Source organism: Artibeus jamaicensis, unplaced genomic scaffold (assembly GCF_021234435.1).
Source record: "Artibeus jamaicensis isolate MK-2021 breed Jamaican fruit bat unplaced genomic scaffold, CSHL_Jam_final scaffold_666, whole genome shotgun sequence".
NCBI classification, from domain to species: Eukaryota; Metazoa; Chordata; class Mammalia; order Chiroptera; family Phyllostomidae; genus Artibeus; species Artibeus jamaicensis.
The window spans coordinates 833359-857426 of record NW_026522053.1 but is presented as its reverse complement, the minus strand read 5'-3'; the positions used below and the strand labels follow the sequence as shown (position 1 = coordinate 857426).

Genomic DNA, 24068 nt, shown 5'->3' with positions numbered 1-24068 from the left:
GATACAGTGAGCATTCCTGACTGAATAGTCAGCACAAGCTGCAGCTGAACCCAATGACCTGGGCAGAGACTAAGTGCAAAGATTTGGCCACAGTTGCCACCTCCTGTCATTCTTCCAGAGCTGCCCTCGCCTGGCTCTTCCAGAGCTAGCAGAGGGCCCCAGAGCACATTATCTGTTTCCCTGAAAACTGAAGAGGCAGAAGGACTTTCTCTGAGTGGCAGGCACACACTGTAGCTAATCCTAGTAAGAGAAGTGAGGCATTGAGGGTAGGCAGTCACAATTATTGGGAGGAGAACACAGCCACAAACACACCAGCTAGCCTCTCCCAGCTCATACCACAAACAGTGGCTGCACTACTGGCAGAGTGTCACTGCAGGGGACAACATTGGAATTTTACAGGTGCAAGACTCAATAGCCCACCACATTTCGCCATGGGGTGGTGGTGCCCTGAGACTGAGGGAACCTGGTCACAGAGGAGATAACCAGCTCCACAGGAAATATAGGGTATTTTTCATCACCCTGCAGAAATCCAAGAAGCTAGAGAAGAGCAAGACAAACTCATAAACTTGAGCTTCAGCGCCACCTACAGAAAATCAAAACACAGTTCTTATCAATCTACTAAGTAGAGAAGTGCCCCCCTTTAAAAAGAAAAACAAACCAGATTTCATTTCCATAGATGCCTAGGGCAGAAGGAATTCATCAAATATGATGAATAGCCAAGGTAAACAGGCAGCTCAGAAAGAAAATTTAAAAACCTCTAGAAAATAAGCTTAAAGACATGGGAATACATGACTTAAATGACAGGGAATTCAAGATTGCAGTTCTGAAAAAACTCCACAAGATACAAGAAAACAGGCAGCTTAAGGAACTCAGAAATAAACTCAGAAAGCAAAAGGAGTATGTCACTAAAGACACTGAAACTTTAAAAAAGAATCAAACAGAAATTCTGGAGTTCAATATAAGAATTTAATAAAATTCTGGAGTTCAATAAAAGAAATAAAATATGAACCAGCAAGCTTAGGAAGTAGAGCTGACCACATGGAGGAAAAAAATTAGTGATGCTGAAGACAGAAAACTAGAAATGAAGCAGATGGAAGAGAGAGACTTAAGATTAAAAAAAAAAACTCTACAAGAACTACCGTTCCATCAGAAAGAGCAATATAAAATAATGAATATTCCAGAAGGAGAGAGAGAAGCGAACACAGAGCCTATTCAAACAAATAGTTGACGAGAACTTCCTAAACCTATGAAAAGAGCCAGATCCTTGAATCTAAGAAACATCAATCTCCATCCAAAAAGGCCTTCTCCAAGGCACATTATATATATTAAAAATGTCAAAAATTAATAACAAAGAAAGACATCTCAAGACAGCCTGGGAAAAGAAGATGGTAACCTATAAAGGAAACCATTAGATTATCATGAAATTTTTTTAGCAGAAAACCTACAAGCTAGGACAGAGTAGAATCAAATGTTCAAACTATTGAAAGAGAGAAATTACCAGCAAAGTATATCCTTTACATAAAAAGAATAAGACTTTTCCAGACATACTGAGGCAATGGGAATTTACCTCCGAAAAACCTCCACTACATGAAATACTAAAATGGGTTATTCTACCCAAAATGAAAAGACAAAAGAGTACACAACTATAAAGTAAGATAACTAACAGATACAAGCTGAAAATTTCAACCATTTTTCAGAATGGGGTAGCATACGCTTAAATATAACGTAAAGGTTGAAGATAGTAAAAACAGTTTAAAAAGAGAAGACAATAGGTACTACAATTTTGAAATGAATACAGCATAAATAGGGATAATTTGTGATGACAAAAATATTAAAGGAGAGATGGTAAAGGTCTAGATTTGCAAAGGGGATGGAGATAAGATATAAAAATATTAGAAATTTAATATTCACTTAATATGAATATAAAACAAGAAAAAGGATTACTGTATATATGACACTTTCTGTTGCATAAACCTAGTGGTAACTGTGTATACAACAAAAAATCCAGAACTGAGACAGAACACAAGAAAAGAAAAAACAGAAGAAAAAAAATCATAGAATACCATCACATTAAAAAAAAAGCCAAAAACAAAAACAGAAATGCAAGGAAAAAGAAACAAAGGAGGTACAGAGCTACGAGAAAATACAACATAAAATGGCTATAGGAAATTCTCATATACCCAAAATGTAAATGGACTGAACTCACCAATAAAAAGTCAAAGAATGCATCAAGACAAAAAATTTTTAAACCCAAACCAACCATATGCTGCCTTCAGGAGGTACATTTCAGCAGCAAGGAAAATAAATATTCAAAGTGAAAGAGTAGACAACTATTCTCCAAGCAAATCACACCCAGGAAAAAAGCAGGTGTAGCTGTACTTATATCTGACAAAATAGATTTTAAAATAAAAAGGTAACGAGAGGAAAAGATGGATATTTTATAGTGATCAAAGGGACAATACATCAAAAAGACATAACATGTATTTGTATTATATACACCCAATTAGGGAGCACCAAAATATATAAAGCAACTACTAACAAAACTAGATAAACTGACAAAAACACAATAGTAGGGGACCTAAATACCCCACTGACAGCTGTGGATAGATCACCTAAAAAGAAAATCAATAAGGAAATATTGGCATTAAATGACACAATAAACTAATGGACATAATCAACATTTACAGAGCCTTTTAGCCCAGAATACCATTTTTTTTCTAGTGCACATGGAACATTCACAAGGACTGACCATATTTTGGGACACAAAACTAGCCTCTACAAATTTATAGATCAAAATCATATTAAACATATTCTTTGAACACAGTACTCAAAAATTGCAAATCAACTGCAAAGAAAAAGCAGAAAAAAATCACAAATGTGTGTGAAGATTAAACAACATGCTACTAAAAATGACTGGATCAAAAAAGTAATAATAGGAAAGATCAAAAGATACATAAAACAAGTGAGAATGACAATACAACATCAAAATTCTAGGGATGAAGCAAAACCAGGGATAAAGAGGAAACTTTATATCATCACAAGCCTACTTCAATAAAAAAGAAAAATCTTAAATAAACAACCTAACATTACTTTTTAGAGAACTAAAACAAGAGAACAGATGCTGCTGAAGCCAGAAGGAAAGAAATAATAAAAGTCAGGGCAGAGTTAAAACAAATAAAGAACAAAAATACAAAAAATAATGCAAAAAAGAGCTGGTTCTTTGAAAAGATTAATAAAATTGACAAACCTCTGGCTAGACTCATTAAAGAAAAAGAGAAAATACTCAAACAAAATCAGAAATGAAAGAAGTTACAATGGACACCACAGAAACACAGAGGAAAATACAGTAATACTATGAAAGACTTAATGTCACCAAGTTCATTACCTACAAGAAATGGACAAGTTCTTCAGAATATATAAGCTTCCTTGATTGAACCATAAAGAACTGGAAAATCTAAATAGACCTATCAACAGTGAGGAAATTGAAACAACCAACAAAAACCTCCCCAAAAGTAAAAGTCCAGGACCAGATGACTTCACTAGTGAATTCTAACAAACATTCAAGAAAAGATCTACCGGTAATACCTATCCTTCTCAAACACTTACAAAAATACTGAAAAACAGGCAATACTTCATAATACATTTTAAGGGGCCAACATTACACTAATACCAACCCCAGTAAGGATTACACAAAAAAAGAAAATTATGGACCAATTATCTCTAATGAATATAGACTAAAAAAACTTAAAATAGTAAATAAAATGCAATACGTTAAAAAAAATAATACCTTGCGATCAAGTGGGATTCATTACTGGGGCACAAGTATGGTTCAACATAATCATACAATCATATCAATAGATGTATAAAAAGCATTTGACAAGATACAACATCTATTCATGATTAAACCACTCAAATGGGCATGGAAGGAAAGTACTTTGATATAATGAAGACCATCTATGACAAACCCTCTGCTCACATCATACTCAATGGTGAATAACTGAAACCTTTTCCTCCAAGATCAGGAACAAGACAAGATGTCCACTCTTACCACTTTTATTCAACATAGTATTGGAAGTTTTAGCAAGACCAATCATGCAAGAGAAAGAAATAAAAGGCATCCAAACTGGGAAGGAGGAAGAGTCACTTTTTGTAGATGACATGATTCTTAAATAGAAAACCCTAAAGACTCCCCTAAAAATATATTTAAAACAATAAACAAATACAGTGAAGTTGCAGAACACAAAATTAATGTACAAAATCCACTGTGTTCCTATATACTAACAGTGACATTTCCGAAAAGGAAATTTTAAAAAAACTTTCTTTTGCAATTGCAATAAAAAGAATAAAATAGCTAGAAATAAATTTAACAAAGGATGTGACAGACCTATACATTAAAAACAACAAATATTTTTCATGAAGAATTGGAAAGATATTCCATGTTCATAAATTACAAGAATTTGCATAATTAAATGGCCATATTACCCAACTCAATATATATATTTAATGCAATTCTCATTAAAATTCCAATGGGACTTCTGACCGAGATGGAGGCATAGGTGGAAACACTGTGCCTCCTCCCACAACCAAATTTAAGGAAAACAAAGATTTAAAAACAAAAACATAACCTGAACAGACAGAAAATTGAACTGTATGGAAGTCTGACGATGAACCATTCATACAGTCCAGTAAGGGGGGCGAAGTCAGGGGCCAGCAGAGAGGGGTTGCGGCAGGAAAAAGTGGTGGTTGGCAGACCTGGGAGCGCAGGTAGTACCAGGAGGAAACGAGCAGACCCAAACCAGTGAGGTGCGCAAGGCAGCTGGCTGACTGCAGACACACATTCATGTGCAGATAAACCAGGCAAAAAACGGGCAGTGAGACAGACTGAGTAACCTAGGGCCCCAGCAACAGGAAATAAAGCCTAAAAGCACCAACTGAAAAAACTTGTGGGGTTGAGGTACCAGGACAGACTCCCAGCCTCACAGGAGAGTTCATTGGAGAGACCCACAAAAACAGATAAACAAGCAAGTAGAACATAAACAAGCTCATGCACCAGGGAACCAGTACCAGAACGGCCCAATTTGCTTGTGGGAAGTAACAGAGGGGACTGAAATCTGAGAGAGGGCAGAGCAACACCATTGTTCCCTCTCTGACCACGCCTCAACATACAGCATCTCAACCCAGAAACATGAGTTGCCCTGCCCTAGTGAACACCTAAAGCTCTGCCACTCACATGTAACAGGTGCGACCTGACCAAAAAAATTATGGCTCACATGCAAGTACAAATCAAAGCCACAGAGCCAATACTTTTAAGCCACCAACAGATAGCCAACCAATCACATGCACAGTTCAAAACTCCGGTGATCAGGATGCTCACAGAACTGGTTGATTTTTGGTCGCAAATGAGATGAAAAAATGAAGGCTACACTAAATGAAATGAAGTGTAGGGAACCAATAGTGATGGAAAGAAATGAGAAAGCAAATGAGATGAAAAAATGAAGGCTACACTAAATGAAATGAAGTGTAGGGAACCAATAGTGATGGAAAGAAAACTGGGACTCAAATCAATGGAATAGACCAGAAAAAAGAAACAAACAGCCAAACAGAAAAGAAGGAAGAAACAAGAATTCAGAAAAATGAAGAGAGGCTCAGGAACCTCCAGGACATCTTTAAACACTCCAACATCCAAATTATAGGGGTACCAAAAGGGGAAGAGGAAGAGCAACAAGTGGAAAACTTATTTCAACAAATAATAAAGGAGAAATTCCCCAAGATGGCAAAGGAAATAGACTTGCAAGAAGTCCAGGAAGCTCACAGAGTCCCAAAGAAGGTGGACCCAAGGAGGAAGACACCAAAGCACATCATAATTACATTACCTAAGATTAAAATGAAGGAGAGAATTCTAGAAGCAGCAAGAGATAAGGGAACAGTTGTCTACAAAGGAGTTCCCATCAGGCTGTCAGATGATTTCTCAAAGGAGACCTTACAGGCAAGAAGGGGCTGGAAAGAAGTATTCCAAGTTATGAGAGGCAAGGACCTGCATCCAAGATTGCTCTATCCAGCAAAGTTTTCATTTAGAATGGAAGGGCAGATAAAGCACTTCTCAGAAAAGGTCAAATTCAAGGAGTTCATCATCACCAAGCCCTTATTCTATGAAATGTTAAAGGGACTTACTTATCTAAGAAAAAGAAGATAAAAAATATGAGCAGTGAAAGGACAGCAAACTCACAGTTATTAACAACCACACCTAAAACAAAAGCAAACTAAGCAGACAGCTAGATCAGGAGTGGAGCCACAGAAATGGAGATCACATGGAGAGTTAGCAACAGGGGAGGAGGACAGCAGGGAGAAGGTACAGAGAATAAGTAGCATAGGTTGTGGGCAGAAAATAGATAGGGGGGAGGGCCAGAGTAGTGTGGGAAATGTAGAAGCTAAAGAACTTATGACACATGGACATGAATGAAATGGGGGGGGGGGAATGGGACAACTGTAATGGCATTATCAATTAAAAAAAAAAAACCTCCAAAACAAATTCCAATGGTACTTTTTGAGGAAAGTTTTAAAAAGTCAGATTTGTATGGACCCACAAGAGACCCTGAATAACCAAAGCAATCCTGAGAATAAAGAACAGAACCAGGGGTATCATGTTCCCTGACTTCAAATTATACTAGAAAGTGACAATAATCAAAACAGCATGGTATTAGCAGAAAAAAAGACACAGACCAATGGAACAAAATTGAGAGCCCAGAAGATTTTAAGATGATGGTGAGATAGGTGGTAGCAGAGTCCACTTCCCCCTGTGCAAGGGTGGAACACCTACCCAATCTCTGAGGAACAGAGTGAACAGCCAACAATATCTCAGCATATATGAAGACTGGAGGCCAAAACTATAGAGGACATTGAACAATCAGACAGTATGGAGAGGGTTTTGGGACAATAAGGTCCCTGGGACCAGCATAGGGACCAGGGCCACTGCAGCCCCAGGCCCAGCACCGTCTGGGTCTGCCACAGGGTTTTTAGGAGAGAGCCAGGTCCATGGCTCCCTCCCCTGCCAAACAAGGTTTAATCAGCACCAGGATGGACCTGGATGTTTGAAGTCACTGGGGGGAATAAGGACAAAGTGGCAACACACAGTGGTCGTGTGCACTTGCTAAGACCGTGGACGCTGGCTGGGAAGAGCTGAACCAAGACATACCCTGACCCAGATACTCCCCAGTCTGGTAGGAGAGTTGGGCTATGTGAGAGGACAGGCACTTGGGAGCAGCAGGCTTGAACAGGAGGAATTTTTCAAAAAGAAAGAGGCACTCAGTGGCTGTTTAGAGAACTCTTCTGCAGCAGCCACTCCCACCTCTCCTGGCCAAGCAGCCTCCACAGCCTCAGCCATGGGCCCACCTCGGCTGCCAGGACCTTGACTAAACCACTACCGCCTGCCATGGCAGCGGTGGGCACCTAACTGTGACTGTGACCCCAGTGGCCTGCAGTCGACCCAGCTGCCTCCCAACCCACCATGGCTGCCACAGCAGCAATAGAAGCCAGACCACACCTAATACCACCATCCCACAAATGCACTCTGCAGCAGCAGAGGCTGAAAACTCACACCTACATCCCCAGGACGGGGGCCCAGGGACTGCTACTCCCACCCCAGCAGCAGAGGCCAAGTGCTCAAGCCCGCAGCTCTGGGGACAGAGTGAGCCTGACCGCGCCACCCAGGGGAAACTCCAGCTCAACCCCACCAACACAGGGAACAAAAAGCATTAGAGGCACCCCCATCTGCAATGGCACCCACCAACTGGCTCTCTAAGAGGAAGGTGGAGATGCCCCAAAAGAGAGCAGCAGGGCTCAGGGAGTCAGCAGTCACCAGAAAGAAAACTAGGTTGTGGGGCTGAACTACCATGAAGAGACTCTGAGAGTCTCTAGTGTCTAGGACAGCAAAGAGTGAGAAGGTGATGTGTGATTTGCCCTTAATTGGTGCACCTCAAGGACAGTGCAACTGGTGGACTGAACGCATAGGCTGGGCACAGAAGGGCACTGGGGGCCCAGCAGTGAACTGAGGAACTGGGATAGAGACTGGGCAACTTCAAAGAGTGTGACTCAGACCTGGCCTCTATCCCCACAAAACCACAGGAAGGGAGAAAAGCAAAACCAATCTCCCCTCAGCCTGCTGTAGGAAGACCAGCAGAACTGGCTTAGCTTGTGTAAAGCCAGCAGGAGGCCTGTTTATTTTTTCAATTCCTTCTCCCTTCCTTTTCTTCTTTATTTTTTTATTCCTTTTTCCTCCATTGTTTTTAATTCCCACAAATGAGACAATAAAACCTGCAGCTGTGTAAAGACCAGAGTTAGACCCAAAGAAGGGTCAATCTAAAACAGAGACAGTGAGACAAATTTCACTTTCCTACTCCAGAGAACTTGTAAGTTATTGTATATTGTGTTATTATTATTTTTACATCTTTTATTTTATTCGTTTTTTAATTTCTCTTCTTTCTATTTAGTATTCTTCGCTTGGCTTGTTAAGTTGCATTTTTTAAATTTGTTTCCCCTGTTTTCTATTTCATCATGTATTTTTAGTTTTCCATCTTTCACTTCACTTGTGTTCCAATAGTACACTACTTTAGGTCATGTATGTCCTATTCTTATTATTTAGACCACGTAGATTCTGTCATATGACTGTTCCTCCGTTACTATTGTAAATAATTGCTCTTCCGTACAATTATAAATACTACACAGCACCCTCCCAGATCTTAGCTCACTTTGCTGTTTCAGGAACTTTATTACTGTGGTGGTTAACTCTATTCTCTCGCCACTACACTTATTTTCTATCGTGTACTCTTCACTTTACCTCATAATCTGACCTCCCACAAGCTCACTGCTTTCTAGATTCAACTCACAATACTTCCTCTCCCTAACAAGAGTCCTATCTTTTTTCCACCCTTTCTAAAAAGTGACTAGTTGGGTGAAATATCATGATTAACACTATACATATCGAAAGGATCTCCCATCTCTTCTCCACGGGTTGCTATTTTAATTATCATAAAATACACTCCTGCTGTCTTAAACCATTTTGCCTTCCCCCTCCAACTGATCACAAAAAACAGTAGGTGGGAGCTGTGAACACCAGTCTACCTGCTGGAAGAGGAAAACCATCAAAAAAGGAACTACCAAGAGGTAACAACAGAAGAAGGTACAGGAGGGAGTAAAAGCCACACTAACCTCCACCCAGAACTGATCTCGAAGTACAACTAAATGGTGGAGAAATTACCAAGAACAAACAACTGAACAATAGCCAAAGAAAAGCCTCAAAACCTTGTACAGACAGAAGAACCAGCTTCAACACAACCTATCCACACCTGCACAATAGAACAGAAGACATGATGGATGGAGTGACCCTCAGGTAACCAGTTGGAGGGAAGGACCCACCACAGTCAGACCCAACAACAATCAAAACCCAAAGACATACACAGAGCCAACATAAACAACAGCCCAAAACCAGCAAGTTTAGGAGACCAAGGAGACTGCATCACTGAATCTCATAGGTCTTCTACCATAAAAGTTCATACCATAAACCCAGAAAGTAAGAACAGATCAATTTAAGAAGCAGAGGAGACCAAGAAGAGTCTCACAAACAATGAGAAGACAAGGAAACAAACCCCTCAGGAAAGGAAAGGAGGAAACCTCATAAAAAATGCTAAATGAAATAGAGGCAACTCAACTATCAGATACTGAGTTCAAAGCAATGGTCATCAGAGGCTCAAAAACCCCACAGAGAATTACCGAAAATTACAGGGAAACAACAACGGACTCATTGCAAACTATATCAACATGAAAAAAAGAGATAGAAATTATCAACAAGGGGAGGACTTCCACCAGGATGGAGACATAGGTGGAGACGCCGTGCCTTCTCACACAACCAAGTTTAGAGACAACTAAATATTAGCACCAGAAAACACAACCAGAACACAGAAAATTGAACTTTTCGGAAGTCTGTTAACAACAAATTCTTCAGCCTGACCGGTAAGGGGCGAAACCAGCAGCTGGTGGAGCGGGGTTGCACAGGAAAACTCGGTCAGAAGGACTCAGGCACGGGGAATCCAGGCACAGGGTTGGACCTAGTGAGCAACCGGGCAAGCGACCTCAGGGAACAGCCAGGGAGCAGGGCTGCAGGTTGACCGTGGTCGCACATCCGTGTGTGGATAGACAAGCAAGGGAGTGGGCGATTGGACCGGGACCCAGCGGATCCCCTCGGCTAGCAGCAGCTGAGGGTGCCGCCATTTCCCTGCTCTGACCTCACCTCCACAGACGGCGTCATAACCCAGCGACTCTGAGTGGCCCGGCCCTAGTGAACCACCTAAGGCTCTGCTCTTCACCCAGCGACACAAAACAGCAGAGGGGGCCGCCATTTCCCCACTCAGACCACGCCTCCACATACAGCGTCACACACCAGTGACCTGGGAGTCCAAGGCTCCGCTCCGCACACTTAAAGGACCAGAACAGACAAAAAATGGCTCAAGAAGATCTCAAAGCCCCAGAGCCTATAAATCTAAGTGATGAAGAAATAGCAAAACTCTCAGACGCACAGTTTAAAACACTGGTGATCAGGATCCTCACAGAACTGGTTGATTATAGTCACAAATTAGACAAATATATGAAGGCAAAACTAATTGAAATGAATGGAATTGCACAGGACACCAATAGTAATGGAAAGGAAACTGGGACTCAAATCAATGGAGTGGACCAGAAGAAAGCAAATAATGGCCAAACAGAAAAGAGTGAAGAAGCAAGAATTCAAAAAAATGAGGAGAGTCTTAGGAACCTCCAGGACATCTTTAAACTCTCCAACATCCGAATTATAGGGGTACCAGAAGGGGGGAAAGGCACAGCCACCAGTGGAAAACTTATTTGAACAAATAATAAAGGAGAATTTCCCCAAGCTGGCAAAGGAAATAGACTTCCAGGAAATCCAGGAAGCTCAGAGAGTCCCAAAGAAGTTGGACCCAAGAAGAAACACACCAAGGCACATCATTACATTAGCCAAGATTAAAATGAAGGAGAGAATCCTAGAAGCAGCAAGAGCTAAGGGGACAGTCACCTACAAAGGAGTCCCCATCAGACTGTCAGCGGATTTCTCAAAAGAGACCTTACAGACAAGAAGGGGCTGGAAAGAGGTATTCCAAGTCATGAAATCTAAAGACCTACAACCAAGATTGCTCTATCCAGCAAAACTTTCATTTAGAATGGAAGGACAGATAAAGTGCTTCTCAGATAAGATCAAATTCAAGGAGTTCATCATCACCAAGCCCTTATTATATGAAATGTTAAAGGGACTTACCTAAGAAAAATAAGTTAAAAAAAATATGAACAGTGAAAGGACAGCAAACTCAGTTATTAACAACCATACCTAAAACAAAAGCAAACTAAAAGGACAGCTAGATCGGGAGTGGAAACATAGAAATGAAGATCTCAAAGAGGGTTAGCAACAGGGGAGTGGGAGGAGGAAAAGGGGGGAGAAGGTACAGAAAATAAGTAGCATAGACAGTAGATAGAAAATAGATGGGGGGCAAGAATAGTATGGGAAATATAGAATCTGAAGAACTTGAGACACATGGTCATAAACTAAAGGGGGGGTAATGGGGATGGGGAGGTTGGGTGGAGGGGAATGAAGGGGGAATAGAACAACTGTAATGGCATAATCAATAAAAAATAATTAACAAAAAAAAGACATTATCAACAAGGGTCAAGAGGAAATAAAGAATACAATTTCTGAATTGAAGAACACAATAGAAAGAATCAAAAGCAGGCTGGATGAAGCAGAAGATCAAATCAGCAAGTTGGATGACAAGGTAGAAAGAAATACTCAGAAAGAGCAAGAAAAGTAAGAGAGACTCAGAAAGAACAAAGAGGGGTTAAGGGAAATGCAGGACAACATGAAACATAATCATAGCTGTATAATAGAGATACCAGAAGAAAAAGAAGAGCAAGAGATAGAGAAACTGTTTGGAAAAGTAGTGATGGAGAATTTCCCTAATTAAATGAGAGAAAAAGTCACACAAATCCAGGAAACACAGAGAGTCCCAATCAAGAGGAACCCAAAGTCGCCCACTTCAAGATGCATCATAAATAAAATGGCAAAATTCCAAGACAGAGAGAATCTTAAAGGAATAGAGGGAAAAGTAGAAAGTAAAATGCAAGGGAGCCCTGACAAGACTAGCAGCTGACTTCTCAATGGAAACACTCCAAGACAGAAGGGAATGGCAAGAAATATTTGAAGCACTGAAAACCAAGGGCCTGAAACTGAGACTATTCTAACCAGCAACACTCTCAATTAAAATGCAAGGCCAAATAAGCAACTTCCCAGGCAAAAGAAGCCTCAAAGAATACACCTCCTCCAAACCAGTTGTGAAAGAGATACTAAAGGATCTGCTTTAAGAATAGGAAGAAAAACTATGAGAGAGAAAGGAACACAGGTATGAAAAAATGGCAATGAATAAGTACCTATCAATAATAACCTTAAATGTAAATGGATTAAATGCTCCATTCAGAAGACATAGAATAGCTAAATGGATAAGAAAGCATGACCCACACATGTGCTGTTTACAAGAGACCCACCTCAGGACAAAAGACTGACACAGACTGGAAGTGAAGGACTGAAAAAAAAAATGTTCCAAGCAAATGGACAGGAAAAAAAAAACTATGTTACCAATACTCACATCAGACAAAATAGACTTCAAAAAAATAGGCATAAAAAAAGACCCAGAAGGTCACTTCATGATATGCAAGGGAAGTATCCATCATGAAGGCATAAACATTGTAAATATATACGTACTCAAAACAGGAGCACACAAATATATCAAGAAAATCTTGGAGGGCTTCAAGAAAGATATTGTCAGCAGCAAAATTATAGTAGCGGATTTCAATACCTCACTGTAAAAAATGGATAGATCATCCAAACAAAATATCAATACAGATAGTGGAATTTAACAATGCCCTAGATGAAATGGATGTCAATGACATATACAGACCCTTTCATCGCAAAGAAGCAAAATAAACGTTCTTTTTCAATGCACATGGAACATTTTCAAAGATAGACCACATGATAGGACATAAAACAAGCCTCAACAATTTCAAGAAAACTGAAATCATGTCAAGCATTTTCTCTGACCACAAGGGACTGAAACTAGAAAAGAACCCCAAGGAAAAATCTCAAAAACAGGATAGAGATTGAAAAGCATGATATTAAACAATGAATGGGTCAAGAATGAGATCACAGAAGAAATCAAAAAGTTTCTGGAAACAAATGAACTCAAAACAATGCAAACCTTATGGGACGGACACACAGGCAGTCCTAAAAGGGAAGTTCATTGCAATACAGGCCTCCCTGAAAAAGATAGAAACATTTCAAACAAACAACCTAACCCTACCCGCAAGAACTCGAGGAACAACAACAAAGACAGCCCAGAGCAAGCAGAAGGAATGACAAAACAAAGATCAGAGCAGAAATGAAATAGAGACTAAAAGCACAATTCTAAGAATCAATAAATCCAGGACCCGGTTCCTTGAAAAGATAAACAAAACTGATAAGCCTTTAAGCAAACATTATTCAAGAAAAAAAGAGAGAGGACCCAAATAAACACAATCAGAAATGAAAGAGGAGACATTACAACTGATACCACAGAACTACTAAGGATTGTAAGAAATTACTACAAAAAACTATATGCCAAGAAATTTGAAAACCTGGGTGAAATGGACAAATTTCTAGAAAAATGTAATCTTCCAAAACTGAATGAAGAAGCAGCAGAAAGCCTCAACAGACCAATGACAGCTGATGAAATTGAAGCAGTAATCAAAAAGCTTCTGGCACACACAAAAAAATGGACTGGATGATTTCACAGGACAATTTTACAAAGCATTTAAGGAAGAGCTAATCCCTATCCTTCACAGATTACTCCAAAAAATTCAAGAAGAGGGAAGACTCTCAAACTCTGTTTATGAAGCCAGATCATCCTAATCGCAAAACCAGATAAAAACACAAGAAAGAAAACCTCAGGCCAATATCACTGATGAATATAGATGCTAAAATCATCAACAAAATATTGGAAAACTTCATCCAGCAATACGATAAAAAGATCAGACACTATGATCAAATGTGATTCATCCCAGGGATGCAAGGATGGTATAATATTCACAAATCAGTGAATGTAATACATCACATAAACAAAACAAAAGGAAAAATCACGCAATCATATCAATATATGCAGAAAAGGCATTTGATAAGGTTCAACACCCATTTATGATAAAAACACTTAGCAAAGTGGGAATAGAGGGAGCATTCCTCAACATAATAAAAGCAATAAATGAGAGACATACAGCCAATATCATACTCAATGGGCAAAAACTAAAAACTTTCCCACTAAGATCAGGAACAAGACAAGGATGTCCACTTTCACCACTCATATTCGACATAATACTGGAAGTCCTAGCCACAACAATCAGAAGGGCAAGAAATAAAAGGCGTTCAAAATGGAAAGGAGGAAGCAAAACTGTTATTGTCTGCAGATGACATGATAGTGTACATAGAAAATCCTATAGACTCTGCCAAAAGACTACTGAGTCTAATAAGTGAATTAGGAAAAACAGCAGGATACAAAGCCAATGTTCAGAAATCACAGGCATTTTTGTACACCAACAATAAAATATCAGAAACTTTTGGGACCACTCTGCCTGATTTCAGGAATTGTAACTATCCCCTATAGCTAAGGATGAGTGAGCAACCTCTGGAATGTGAGCCACAGGAGACAAAAGCTTGTCTCTGGTAGTGAATGCTGCCTCAGTTTCCTCCCCTTGCTCCCAAAGCATGGTCGATGTTGTTGATGGGTAAGACTCTTCACAGAGGGAGGGGCAACCTAAGCCAGACTCAATCACTTGGGAGGCCATCATGGAAGGACTTGGGGGTGGGGGGAGCTGTGACAAAGAGGGAGCAATGGACCCTTGCCCCCAAGCTATGTGACATAACCTGAGTCCCCATGTCCTCTGGGAGAAGCGCTTCCTGGCTCTAATCCACTTAAGCCTGAAAACCAGATCGAGAAGAGTACAGCTCCTTGCCTTGCTAGAGCGGATCTGGGGACAAATCTGGCATCACAAAGAATTCCTAAAAATCCTGTGAAACCTGCTTTGCTAAGACTGTTTTCATTCATATGTTAAGGTTCTGAGCAGAAATGAGTATGTCTCCCAGTTTCTGCAAACCTCCTTCCTGACAGACTCTGACTCAGACTAATCCCTCAGGTCTCTTTGAAATGTTATCTACTGTTTGATCCTTGCCGCCCGGTATTCCTGTGTATTACAACCCAATAAAAACCGCTGGAGGAAGGGGCTCCTGGCCTTGTTCCTCTGAGAAACTGGCCGCCTCTCCTTCCCAAGCAGATCATGTCTTGGCAGTGTTTACTTTCATCTGTGGCAGACATGGGGACTTGCGGGCAAAGTCGCCCCCATAAGATACAGAAATCTGGAAAAACATCCCATTTGATATAGCAACAAGAAAAATAAAGTACCTAGGAATAAACCTAACTAAGGATGTAAAAGGCCTGTACTCAGAAAACTACACAACACTGAAGAAAGAAATTAAGCAAGACACAAACAAATGGAAGGATATATACCATGCTCATGAATTGGAAGAAATAACATCATCAAAATGTCCATACTACCCAAAGCGATTTATAGATTCAATCAATCCCTATTGAAGTACCCATGACATATTTCACAGATATAAAACAAACACTTCAGAAATTTATATGGAACCATAAATGACCCTGAATAGCTGCAGCAATTTTGAGACAGAAGAACAAAGTTAGAAGGGGGTCACAATACCTGATATCAAACTGTATTACAAGGCCCCTGTAATCAAAATAGCCTGATACTGGCAGAAGAACAGACACACAGAACAATGAAACAGAAGAGAGCCCAGAAATAAACCTAAGTCTCTATGGTGAATTAATATTTGACAAAGAAAGGAGAAGCATAAAATGGAGTAAAAATAGCCTCTTCAACAAATGGTGTTGGGAGAGCTGGACAGCTACATGCAGAAAAATGAAACTCAATCACCTACTTATACCACACACAAAAATAAATTCAAGGTGGATAAAAAACTTAAATATAAGTTGTGATACCATAAAAGCCCTAGAAGATAATGTAGGCAGGAACAATCTCAGATATTCCACGGAGCAATATTTTCACTAATATGTCCCCTAGAGCAAAGGACATAAAGGAAAGAATAAACAAATGAGACCTCATCAAATTAAAAAGCTTCTGCATGGCTAAAGAAAACATCAGTATTATAGAATTGTACATTTGCAGTCTATATAATTTTATTAACCAACATCACCCCAATAAATTGAAAAAGTAAAAAGAAAAACAAGAAAACCTACAAAAATAAAAAAATTGTAATAATAGCTATGAATAGTCATAATTAAGTCTTAAAAACTGAATTACAGTTGTTCTCCTTTCAGATCACCCTAAGGTTTATCAATAGCATTTTGAAAGGTTAATTTAATAGAATGAGCAGAAATATCATCTGACCTGAAATTCAACTGCAAATGTGTTTTCATCCCTGATAATTAATAAATCAATCAACAGGTAAGTACTACCTCAAAAGCACTATATGAGTTGATATGCAAGAATATAATAATAGTTCTCATTTATTAGGTGATTACTGTATACCAGGATCCAGGCCCAGCTGTTTACCTCCATTTCCTCACTTAAGCAACCTTAGGAAGTAGATGCTGCGGACAAAAACAGAAGCCACATACTAAACCTGATAAGTTCAGGGAAGGCCTGCATGGTGGGCCTTACAAACTCAGATACAGAAGTAACCATACAGGATGGTCTAAACAAAAAAGTTCCTAACTAAAAGCAAGTCATAGCAGATAGTCACATCCTAGGCTTGCAGCTTCCATGAAAAAGTCAATCTTTACCAAAAGGACAGTCGGCCTATGTATTGTCTTTCTGCATCTATGAAAACATGTCTTTGGAACATCAGAGTAATCCTGTTGTTTTCTGGACCCCTCAGGGTACAACCTCCACACCCGAGCAAGAGAACACAGAGCCCCTCATTGTTATTGTTCCCCCACATACCATCTCTATATGTTGTTAACTGTTAATTGTCAACTATCCTGCACCAACCATGTGAAAGAAATTTGTCTCTCCATTTTATTTTTTATCCAATCTCAGAGATTTCCCTGGTTTGCTTTCCCCTGAACCCATTTATCCACTACCAATGAATTTCATGTAACCCTCCTTATATCTCCTCCTTTAAGTCTAATGTATAAAATAAGCTGTGCTATTCTCTGGAGCATTTTCTCAATCTGTTGAGATTTTGCTTCCCAGAAATTATTGTTAAGTTTGGTTCAAATAAATTCATAAAAATTCTCCACAGGCTTGAACATTTCTTGTGTCAACAATGCTATGATTATGCCCATCTTTCAGAGGTGCTGAGACTTGTAACTGGTGGTAACTTGTCAGGTGACAGCAACAGGGAGAGAGAAGGATGCAAACCAAGGTAGCCCCACTACTGCACTCAAAAATTCTGCAATGACCTGCGTTATCTTGAGAACCTGAAAAATTAAGCAATTGTCTACTTTTAAAAAAATCCTCAGGATGTTTTTTTTCTTTTAGAGCAAGAGGAAGGTGGGGGAAAGGAGGGAAGGGAAAACAAAGAGGGGTGGGAGAGAGAGGGAGGGAAAGGTCAGTTGCCTCCTGTATGTGCCCCACTGGGGATTGAACCCACAACCTAGGCATGTGTCCTGACTAGGAATCAAACCCGAAAACTTCTTGGTGTACAGGATGACACTCCAATCAACGGTGCCACCAGGCCAGGGCATCTACCTCTTTTTAAGGACTGAGCATTGACATTGTTGGTTTTGTTTTTAAAGTTTGAGGGGAGAGAATTCTTTGGAAAATAACTTCTGAAAAGACCTTTAAAAACATGTTCACCCCTCCTGAAGTCATATCACACCGCTATATCCTGATTTTTAAAAATTTTTTATTGATTATGCTGTTACAGTTCTTCTATTCCCTTTCATTCCCCTCCACCCTACCCCCCCATTCCCCCCCCCTTTAGTTTATGACCATGTGTCTCAAGTCCTTTAGATTCTATATTTCCCATGCTATTCTTGCCCCCCCATCTATTTTCTATCTACTGTCTATGCTACTTATTTTCTGTACCTTCTCCCCCCTTCTCCTCCTCCCACTCCCCTGTTCCTAACCCTCCTTGAGATCTTCATTTCTATGTTTCCACTCCTGATCTAGCTGTCCTTTTAGTTTGCTTTCGTTTTAGGTGTGGTTGTTAATAACTGTGAGTTTGTTGTCCTTTCACTGTTCATGTTTCTTTAACTTCTTTTTCTTAGATAAGTCCCTTTAACATTTCATATAATAAGGGCTTGGTGATTTTTTTTCTATTACTTCTTCCATTAATTCCTCAAATTTACTTTCTGATGCTTGGCGTTTTCCCCAGTCCAGAGCATTTTCTTCAATGCCTGGGTCTTTGGTAAGGCTAACAGCGACCTCTAGTGGGCATTTTCACAAAAATTCCTTTTCTTTTCTTCTGCTTAACAGAACTGGTAACAGACCACCACCCATAATCCTGGTCCCTCAGGAGTTGCCACAGAAAAAAGGCCAACAACATTTCACACCTACTCTTCTGGCTGGGTCCAGGCCCAGGCTACTCCAAGTGTGGTCCCTAGATCCCTAGCAATGTATCACCTGGGGAGTATTGAAATATCTCAGACCTACAGAATCAGGAACTGCATTGTAACAAAATTCTCAGGTGATTTATATGCACTAAAGGATCACAATTCCCCACTTTTTAATCATTTATATCTGAGAATATGGATATTTAGAAATTCCACTACCAGTTGCTAAATTTATCTCTTTATACTGGAAATGCCAAAAATCCACTAAATCCTTTTTGTCAGCTATTTTAATTGAGTGACCCTTTAATTTACTAATAACAATATGGCCACATAGTTTTGTTCTCCCATAATCCCAACCTCTCCCCACCACCAGTAAAAATTTTAAATGATGTAGAAATTCTGATTCCAAAGGGTGGCACTTTTTGGGGTGCTGTTACACAGGAGTAAACAGGAAATGTGATGCACCATTTGCTGGACATTTCACACATTAGGTTAGGCCAAAACATATCAGAGACAAATCTGTGAAAAGGGGCTTCTGTAGAGATCCATGACAATGCAGCAGGACTTGAGAAACCCACAACCCAGAAACCTCAGTCCAGAATTGGAGGTCCAGCTGAAGACAATGAGTAAGGAAGGTCCCAGGCTTGGGCTGAAAACCGCAGCACTCCTTGTAGGCTCTATGACTAAGTAAATTTCCTCATCCTTCTGCTTTCATTTCCTCATTTGAAAAGCAGGGTTGTTATGAGTTAAAGGAGATGCTGCAAGTTAAGCACTTAGCATAGTGACTGGCACAAAATAAAGGCTTGGTATGTTTTTAAAAAATGGCAGAAACACAGTTCTCCTCTGCGGGCCTCACATCAGAAAACCAAATGATGACTGTGTGCTACCACACAGGAAAATGTCTACAGCATGGCCAAATTAGGAACTTTGGAGACCCCAGATGCTAAAGGCTAATGGCACCTCTGTTTGTAATTTAAACTGAAAACAGCAAAGGTAAAAACATACTGGGAGGCAGAGATGAAAATAGCAACTTCCTGAATTTTCTGATGACAACATTCCAGATAACTGAGGCCAAGTGTTTTTGTGCTTAAGCCTGGATGGTTCCCTAAAAGCTGCTTCACATGACTGGGTCAAAGAAAACTCAGGGCTAGAAGAGCTCAGTGGCATCCAAACCTGCTTTAGGCTGTCTGAGTTTTGGAAAGAAGACACAGAGGTAGCCACTGAGGTAGGTACAGGCAAGCCTCATTTTACTGCGCTTGGCTTTATTGTGCATCACAAACCTTGTGTTTTTTGCACAAACTGAAGGCAAGACCCTCCACTAATAAATTCTGATTACAAATAACTTTACTGCCGTGGTCTAGAACCCAACTGGCAAAATTTCCAAGGTCTGCCAGTATCTGATTATCTCAAAGGTCTGGGGCTGTATATTCTTTCATTTGCTCACTGACTCATTCAATGTAAACCACTGCACAACTTTTGGAAAGAAAAATCAGAAAATTATCTTCCTTTTTGAGACAAAAGGGAGAAACCTCAATCCCAAACTATCACCATCACAATTCCCTAGCATTCTCCAGCACTCAAAGAACCCGCTGGGGCCTGAAGCACCAATCACTCCAGATACAAAAGCCCTGCTAAGCCTGGCAGCCTTCCCAGGGCCCACTCCCTACTGCTTGATGAGCTCCTACACATCCTGCTAAACCCAGTTTTAGACTACCTCCCTGAAGCCTTCCCAGTGCACCCAGGTGAGGCTGTACCTCATTGAAATGCTTTATTTGGGCATCATTCTATTGTGTGAACATTCCCCATGAAACTGTCAGCTCCCTGAGGGCAAAGAGTAGTCTGATGGCTTTGCATCCCCAATACCCAGCGCAGGTCCCCTTACAAAGTAGGACAGCGGCGGCCTTTTTGCAAATGAGGAAACCAAGTCTCCTCTAGATGAACTTGAGTAGCTCCCGAGTTATCCACACTCGGAGCTGAGTCCACCCTTCTTTGCATCCAGCGCCCCTAAAACCCGCACCAACCCCCAAAGCAGAAACCGGAAACTTGAGTTTTCTCTAGGTGCCAGGAGAAAACCAAAAATGGACCTCCTCTAAGTCAAGACAACCCGGGGTTTGGATGGGAGACTCCACCAGTTCCCAATAGAGGAGCAACTCACACAAGCACAAAAACACACCGAGGCAGAGAAAAGAGACAACAAATGACAACGCCTTCCGAAACTCAGCTGCAACTCGCTCCTTACCAGGGAAAGGCTGCCATCTTTTCAGTCATAGGATCACTTCCTCAGCGACAGGCCCTTTCTTCCTCTTTTAGACTCCGCCCCGCCCTGCCCTCCATGATTATGAAGGGCAGAAGCAAGTCCTGCGAAGCGCAAGCTTCCATGATTTTGAAGGGCAGAAGACTGTCCTCCGAAGCGTAGGCAGGGACTTCCGCGAGCGCGCCACGATTGTGAGAGGCGTGTTCCCGCGCCTCAGAGCACCTCCATTCCTTGGCGGCAAAATTGTAAGAGGTACGTGTAGAGGGACTCAATCCCTACAAAGGAACTCCTCCCTTCCCAGAGAGCGGCTACTTCACTGGAGAGGGGCACCCTTCTTTGAGAGGGGGAAGGGAGCCTTTCCCCCCACCCCAGAGAGGGGATAACTCCCTAGAGAGGGGCTCCCTCCTAGAAAGGAGCCTCCGCCCTGAAAAGAGACTCCCTCTTTTAGGGAGAGTGGGGCTCCCTTACCAGCAAGAGGAATCTCTAGTAATGGGATACCCCACTCAAGCAAGGGAAGGGGCCTTCCTTTGTAGACTGGATCTTTCTTCTTAGAGACGGACGGCTCAGAGTCCACCTACTGAGGGGCACTTGCTAGAATGGTGCCAGCGCCCCAGTAAGGGGATCTCTCCCACCCCATCCCCTACCCCGGGCCTGAAAAGGGAGACCACTCCCTAGAGAAAAGACCCTCCCCTCCCCGCTGTGATTGGTATTGTTCTGTTAGTTCGGCTTCGTTCTGCAAAATGCAAGGTCACGGATTGGATGATTGGATTCCACATCAGGGCACTTGCCTGGATTGCAGGTTGGGTCCCCAGTCAAGGCGCCAGCGAGAGGCATCCATGTTTCACCTTCTCAAAAATTAAACACATATTTAAAAAAAGATTGCCCCTGAGGGACAGGGCTTCACACCCCTCTCTACAAGGGGTTTCAATCCCCGCTCTAAAAAAGGACTCTCTTCTCTATGGAAGGGGCTCTTTCAGTGGAGGGGTCTGCTGAGGGAGTTGCCTCACCCTCTCTAGGGAGTAAGCCCCACTCTAGCATGGGGGCTCACTGCCATTGTCTAGGGTGGAAGCATCTCTCCAGGGAGAGATCTATGTAGGGACGGGCTGTTTTAGTCTTGCTTGTTAGGGAATCCCTCTGAGGGAGGGGGGCTCCCTTGCTCTGAAGGGAACTTTTGCTGAGGGAGACCCTTTCTCTCAGGCAGAAGCTCCTCTCTATGAAAGGTTCCCTTCCTGTGGAGGGAGCCCCCCTCTGTAGAGGTAGACCCTGTCCAGGTATAGAAATCCCACCACCTCTCTACTGAGGGAACTCTTTCTAGGAACCCCTTTCAGGAAGTGAGCTCCTCTATAGAAAGGGTGCTCCCCCTATCTCTGTGGAGGAAGTCCCCTTACAGAAATAGAGCCCAATTCCAGGGAGGGAGCCCCCTCTCGATGGAGCAAGCTATTTCACCCTCTTTAGGGAGGATGCCCCTCTGGGGTGAGGGAGGCCCCTGTGGCCCTACCCCAGCAAGTCAGGCCAACCTCACTCAGGCTGGAGTGCCTTTTGAGAAAGGGAAATCCCTACCCCGCCTTGCTGAAAGAGAGCCCCTCAGGAGGGAGGGAGGCCTCCTCACCCTCCCTTCGGTGGAAGCCCCTCACCTGGGAGGGAGAACTCTTTGCCCTCCTTGAGAAGTGTGCCATTCTGGAAGGCCACTTCCCCCTCCCTAGGGAGGGAGCCCCACTCATTCAAGAGGGAGCCTCTCTCTAGGGAGTCAGCTGCTTTCTAGGAGGGGGGCTCACTCTCCTCTAGGAAGGGCACCATTTTCTAGGAAAGGAGCCCCTGGATGTCGCTCCTCTCTAAGGAGTGAGCCCTCTCTCTATGGAGAAGGCTCCCTCAAACCTTTCTAGAGAGGTAGTCCTACTCTAAGAAGAGAGCCCCTGTCTATGGAGAAAGTCCTTTTTCTAAGGAGAGGCTCTCTTCCCCTTTGTAGGGAAAAAGGCTTCCTCTGTGGAGGCAGCCCCTCTCTAGGGAAGGAGCCTGTTCCATAGGGAAAGGGCTCCTTTCCCCTCTCTCTGGAAAGCCCTTCTCTAGGTAGGGAAACCAGTCTGTATGGAGGTGCTCCCTCCATCTCTGTAGGGAGGGAGTCCAGACTAGGAAGGAAGCCTACTCTTACAGGGGTCTTCCTCCTTTCTAGGGAAAGAGCTCCTTCCTAGAGGGGACCCCGCTCACCTTTACTAGGGGGTACACTTCATACCCTAAGGGGGCAGCCCTTTCTAGGGAGGGAGCCCTCACACTGCTGATAGAACCCCACTTTCTAGAGGTTGGTCCCAGCCACCACCACCCCCCACCCTGGGAAAGGAGACTCCTTTACTACGGAGAGATCCCCTTTTTAGAGATGGAGGTCCCTCTCTAGTGAGAGGACTCTTTCTCCCTAAGAAAGGATCCCCACTCTAGAGAGGGAACCTTTTCTAGGGAGGGGGCTTCCTTCCCCTCTCTAATGAGGGAGCCCCTCCAGAGGTATGGGTAACCCCTGCTTCCTCACTGAGGAGGGATCTCCCTCAATATAGAGGGATACTCTTGCTAGGAAGAGAGCCCTGTGCTCCAGAGGTCCCCCAACCTGGATAAGTCCCCGCCCTGTGCTATGAAAGGAACTCTGCATGACTCAATGGGAGCCCCCTGCACTATGGAAGGAACTCCATGCTCAGAAGGGGATATCTATCCCTCACTGGGGAAGGAAGCCCTCCCTCCACCTCTCTAGGCAGGGAGTCCCTTTTTAGGGAGAGTGTTCTTTCCTTAGGGCAGAAAATCCTACCCCTTCTTTAGGAAGGGAGCCCTTCTCTAAGGAGGGAGCTCCTGTTTAGGGAGGGAGCTTACTGAATGAAAAAGGGGCTCCCCTCCCCCAGCTAGGAAACAAGCACCTTTTTATGGAGGAGCCCTCCCCTCCTCTCTAAGTAGGGAGTCCCTCTTTTGGGAAAGAGCTTCTCTTTCTGAAGGGAACATCTTTCTAGGAAGGAGACTCCAATCTAGGGTAGAGGCTCACTCCATCTCTCTAGGGATGAAGCCCCTCTATGTAGGGTGCCAAATTCAGGGAGAGAACTTAGCTCTGAAAGGGAAACCCCTCCCTCTCTCAAAAAAGGGAGCCCCTCTTTAGGGAGTGTGGCTCTTTT

The 24068-nt window shown here is 42.2% G+C and overlaps 1 protein-coding gene across 3 annotated transcripts in view; it reads right to left on the bottom strand.

The window, feature by feature from the left end:
• VPS35L (VPS35 endosomal protein sorting factor like) overlaps nt 1-20989 on the bottom strand; it is a 177054-nt gene extending 156065 nt beyond the window's left edge. For all 3 annotated transcript variants that reach the window (XM_037163428.2, XM_037163430.2, XM_053659497.1), the window contains exon 1: nt 20911-20989. In XM_037163428.2, coding sequence (XP_037019323.2) covers nt 20911-20939 — 29 coding nt within the window. In that variant the 5' untranslated portion in view covers nt 20940-20989. The remainder of the gene's footprint in view (nt 1-20910) is intronic.
• Nucleotides 20990-24068: the final 3079 nt, after the last annotated feature.